This window comes from Ostrea edulis, chromosome 6, assembly GCF_947568905.1.
Source record: "Ostrea edulis chromosome 6, xbOstEdul1.1, whole genome shotgun sequence".
Taxonomy (NCBI): Eukaryota; Metazoa; Mollusca; class Bivalvia; order Ostreida; family Ostreidae; genus Ostrea; species Ostrea edulis.
Genome location: NC_079169.1, coordinates 37,699,513 through 37,705,037, shown reverse-complemented (window position 1 = coordinate 37,705,037; position 5,525 = coordinate 37,699,513). Strand labels below are relative to the sequence as shown.

The 5,525-nt window shown below is 43.3% G+C and overlaps 1 protein-coding gene across 1 annotated transcript; it reads right to left on the bottom strand.

The window, feature by feature from the left end:
* Nucleotides 1-972: 972 nt before the first annotated feature.
* On the bottom strand, nucleotides 973-2,376 carry LOC125657942 (uncharacterized protein F54H12.2-like). The gene has a single exon (XM_048888931.2). It carries the CDS (start codon nucleotides 2,374-2,376, stop codon nucleotides 973-975), a length of 1,404 nt encoding a protein of 467 aa, XP_048744888.2.
* Between the last annotated feature and the right edge of the window lie 3,149 nt (nucleotides 2,377-5,525).

The following is a 5,525-nucleotide window of genomic DNA, read 5'->3' as shown; positions in this document are numbered from 1 at the left end:
GTGTTGATAGTTAATAACTTGCCGTGTTCTTCATAGTCTCCCGTCATGTAACGTAGTCTTTCGGATGCGAGACTATTCTCATATGCTTTCCAACAACATAGAGGATGAACGAAATACCTCATGTTACGCTTCGTTCTCCAGTGTTTCATTTGAATCAATCCTCTTAACGTTTGTTGATCTCGGGTCATGATCAAATACTGGTATTCACTCTGAACGATTTTAACGATATCCTCCGGTCCTGCATTGTCTAAGATAAAAGTCCATGCCATACTTTGAGGAGTTTCTCTCACGCCTTTGACTCTTCTATAAACTGGCACGTAATCCATGTCTAAGTAGACTGATTTTTTTATTGTGGCAAACCTGTCTTATATAGGTACACACAACACAGATTTTTTTTTTTAAATCTTTATTTTGTAAACAATTAAACATTTGAACAATTAAACATTTGAACAATTAAACATTTGAACAATTACATCAGTGACAAGTTAATACCATGACATTGACAACTTTGTCCTTTATGGGTTCTAGGTTTACGAAATGTCTCTTTAAACCATTGGGCTACATAACGATCTCGTTGTAACGCCGTGCCTTTCTAAGGAAGTAACCAATCTTGAACCGTTTTTCTTTTACGATGGCGTTGATGTAGATAATACACACAATATTGGCCACAGACATCCGTGTTCAACGCTTGATAACAATTCGTGTTATGAATCCAAGTGTCGCCGTGGCGTCGCATAAACGCTTTGATTTCTTGATGCATCGGGGGTAATCCGTAAGAATCAAAATATTCTATGATGGGGCTGTTCAAATACAAACACACCCAGTGGGCTCCGGGGCGATGATGAGGGTCTGTATTGATCACGATCGCTTTTTGGTGGGGTAAGATCTCCGGTAATACATCTCTAGGATACACACCTCCAAACGCAGGGCCTAAATCTCGAGATAAGACCTCTCTCAATTGATACGTGTCCATCAGTAATCGATGCTGACTTCTCGTTGTTTGTTGATTTCTAGCAAATTGTCAAAGACGGCATACACCACGCAGTTTAAGGTCGTCGCTATGCTGTCGGTAAATTGTACTTCTACTCTCAGGTTCCCCGTCTGTATGAGATGAAATTTATCCGTCTGAGCTTCTTGATCTTTGGTGAAATCCATACACCATAGGGTGTAACCGTTTTTATACTCTTCCAGAGTAATGTCGGGAGCCCAATCTTGCCCTAATTTTCCCAATCCTTTGTACAGACTTAAATACGATCTCAGATACTGATCGGCCGTGAAATTCGGTTCCAGGGGACGAGTTTCCATCATGTCTCCATTGATACTGACTTCTAATTTTTTGATTTTCTGATTTTGGAAATTAAACGGATTTTTAGCATCATCCCCGTTAAAGGCGGCGTTTTCCACAAACCCCAAGAGGATGAGTTTGGGCATCTGACCTTGGAATAGGTGATCGGTGATTTTCGATTGGGTCCCGGTGGGGATCGTGAACGTTTTCACTTCCACTCTTCTCAATGGGTATTTAGCTGTTTGAGTACTCAGCTGTTGATTGATCAGATTGATGATCGTTGGAGTCGGTTTGACTTTTCTCACCCACAACACCATACTTTGAATGACTACTTTCCCACTACTTCCGGCATCGGTCATCATGTAGAATTGAGGTCTGGTACGATTGAATCGGAGACGGACGTCTACTCCGTTCGGCAGACATTTCTCTTGCTGAAACAAATCCAGATGTAAACGGTCCATCAAGACAATTTCCTTACTGTTATTTATTTTGTGGTGACGTTTTCTCAACCCCATATTCTGAGAATCGTCGGGATATATTGGGGTGGGTAACACTGCATTGATGGTGACTTTATCATTAGCTACGGGAAATTCCTTTGGAGGTTGAACCAGACCAGAATACTCTCGATCTTCCATTTGACCGGCGGTATCTTTTTCCCACAAGGTACAGGCTCTCATCTGAGTTTTCAGAGTTTTGGGGGCATAAGACAGTAATTTTTCCAAGTAGGCTTTGTACGGATAAGTATCCGTTCCGGGGGTAATGACTTTGCCATTGAGACTCACATCGATTTCACTGAATAAGGAATGTAAGATGTTATTGACCGGGGTGGGAGTAGAACCCGCTCCCGTGAGAGCCGTCCCGTCTGCCTTGGTGAATTTACAGACCATCTGGAGATACGATTGAGATAAATCCAAATATTCATCTCCTTGACCTTTGATTTCAAATTCAATGGGAGCCGTATCCGAATTTAACGTACTGGAAATCGGATAATATTCCATCCATTTAGAGTCTTCTAAAGTGACGTTTGTCGGGGGAACTTTAAACAGTTCCAAACTGTCGGTCCCACACGCGCAGGATTCTCTGTGCATCATTTTTGAACGATGTGTTACTGATCGTTGTTAGGAATCAAATGGGTTCACCCCTCCCTCACATCTCCTTTTTATAGGTTCAGTCGAAAATGTCGAGAGATCGTTTCTTCTTACCCCGGACCGGTGCCTGGGGCTTTCTTTTACGCGGTCCTCCTAAGAGACGTTGTTGAGAGGGGGTCTTGGACTGTCTCTTACGATGTCCTCGTGCACCGGCCTGTCTTGTACGGGGTCCCCCTCTTGCTAAGAGACGATGTTTGGCCATACCAGCTGTATTCTTAGCGGCTCGTATACCATGTGTCTTAAGAGCGTCTTTGAGAGATCTCTTATTTTCTAAAACATCTAACCCCGTCTTTGCGGCGGCCGTCAAAGCTTGTTTAGCTCCCGTTTTGAGTAAATCGGTAAAAAAGCCTTTTCCTCTCTGTTTTCTTTTCTTTCTCCTCATAGCGGTTGCTAACGCCTCCCTATCGGTAAAAAAGCCTTGTCCTCTCTGTTTTCTTCTTTTCTTTCTCCTCATAGTGGTTGCTAACGCTTGCCTTCCGTGAGTTCTGAGCGCTTGTTTGAGAGATCGTTTATTTTCTAAGACATCTAACCCCGTCCGGTACCCGGCTTTCATGGATTGTCGTGCTCCTCGTTTCATCATCCCCGCTAAAACACTGTCCCCTTGACGGGCTCTTAATTTTTGTTGAATTCTCGGCATGGCCATACGACCCGTATTTTTGATGGCTTGTATTCCGTGTGTCTTGATGGCATCTTTGAGAGACCGTTTATTTTCTAAGACATCTAATCCCGTTTTAGCGACTGCTGATAAAGCACTTTTAGCTCCCGATTTGAGCAAATCGGTGAATAAACCTTTTCCCCATTGCGTGGGGTTAACCTTTTTGAGGAAATCGACGAAACCTGCCCTCCCTTTGCCCCCTTGTGGTGGCGGTATTATATTGGGCAAGGAAAATCCTCCGATGACTTTAGCGGCCGTGTTAACAATCCCACGAGCCAAACTCTTGGACCAATCTCCAAAATATCCATCGCCTGTTTGTGGTGCGGGGCTCCCTCCCAGTAACCCTCCAACGACCTGACCGATCACGGGAGCCGCTAGTTTACCGACTGTTTTTAAGAGACTACCCCACCCGTGACCCCGCTGGTGTAATAAACCTCGTTGATACTGCATCTTTGTCGAGACTGACCCCTTTCAGAGCCTTACCCGCTTTTTATACTTTTTGCGACCCCTCTTTTTTCTTTTCATACCTTTGCCTCCTTGGACGGCTCCGGCTATGGCACTAGCAATCAAAGGGAGGAGAATGGTGAATAATCCGTGTCCTTTCTGTCGTCTGACTCCGCGATGATACTTCATCGTCACACGACTTTTCTCTTCAATACACTTTTCGGAAATGAAGTTTCACGATCGTTCTTCCATTTAAAAAGGGCATGGGGGTCCCCAGAGAGGTCATGATGTGAATATCGATGGTATCGAAATGTTTTTTACTCAGTTTCAAATATTCTGCTCGGATAGGTTCCCATTTGGCTTGTTGTCTATCATCTTGATGAAAGGTACAAGGAACCACTCTTAATAATTTCAATTCGTTGGACCCCACCACCTGCGGATCCACCACATCGCAATACACGTACATGGATTTCAGATTTTCGTACAAATCCATGGTATGGTTAGCTAAGTAAGTCACGTTCAACCACGTAGTCATGGGTTCATTGGGAATGATGAGTTTCTCACTCCCTATTCCGAGTTTGTAAGCTAAGCCAGTGGGAAAACGGATGGCTAAGGCTGTTTTTTAAGTATACTACCATGAAACTGATACATGACTCGATCATATTTCTCGAAGTACACTAATTTCATAGAATTCTCTTCTCGCGGATCGCCGGCTGTTTTCCATATCTTTGCGAATGTTCTGCGCAAGGCTTCATTGATTTCATCGATTAAAGCCGTGGAATGAATGTAAGCCCCGGGTCTAAAGTGAATTCGGTAAATAGTCATCATAGCATTGAGTGGAATGACATCCCCCCAATCCGTATGGGTCCAATCAACCACTACAGCACACCGATTTAAAGGGATCGAGTTTTTTTTTGGTCAGTGTAAATCGCCCCCATTTAAACGTATCTGGATTTTTAATCTGTTGGGCGTAAGCTGTAGGGATAAGGATGTCAAAATAAGCCTCTTCCTTTGTAATGTTTTTCAAGGCATTGGTATACATCATTTCGGTTAGCCCTACTTCCCATTCTCCGTCCGTTAAATCCACGGTTTGTGGTAATAAGGTTTTAAATTGAGCAGTCGTATTATTTGAAAAAGCTTCCATAGACCCGTCACTGAGGAGAGTCATGTAAAACCCTTCTCGGTGAGCCATGATGATTCAAATGATGACCATGTTTCCGTTCCTTCTCTATTTATACTCATAACACAATGAACATTTTCATATTTTATTGAACATACAACATAATGTTAATACACAATTTTACATGTCATTCTTCTTGATCGCGACCACCACCGCAAGTCAACGATTGTAGAAAAGAGTCTTCCAACTCTAGTGTTCCTCTCTCGACTAAACGGCGGCGCATCATCAGATAGTGTCGGGTTCCCCAGCAATCGGCCACATCATACCCCTCCTGTAATGTGTCTTTGAAATGTCGGAGACAGTCCTCGGAATTGTCAAACCAAGGACTCTCAATCAATGTCCATTCCGATTCGTGTTGTCGTCCGAAACATCCCCAATGGGCTTTCACTTTCCAACGAAAATCTTGATACTTGGTCTTCATGATAAAGGCTGACCAACCGTGAGGTATCAGTATACGTTTGTACAAGTACACCGGTTGATCTAACACTTTGTGTTGTTTACAATGTCTCAAACACATCTTCTTATCCGCAAACCATGCCGTTTTCTTTCCCTCTTGTTTCCATGCGTACTGTGTGTTAGCCATGGTGAACTGGTGAATCTGAAGAAGATCGTTCCTGTTTTATACTCGGGCTCGCTAACGTCATTTGTGGACTAGGCATGACGTAGCCTACGAGAGAACTTAATGTGACCATCCAAAAATCACGATTGGAATCGCCTAAGGCTAACATCACGACCGACGTAATAATGATTGTTAAACACAGGAATAATTGTGCAAAATACACAATTTCTGCTCGAGGGACTTTTCACCCAAGA

Excerpts from the sequence above, each read along its gene's own strand:
- LOC125657942 (XM_048888931.2), bottom strand. The coding sequence starts at position 2,376 with ATGATGCACAGAGAATCCTGCGCGTGTGGGACCGACAGTTTGGAACTG.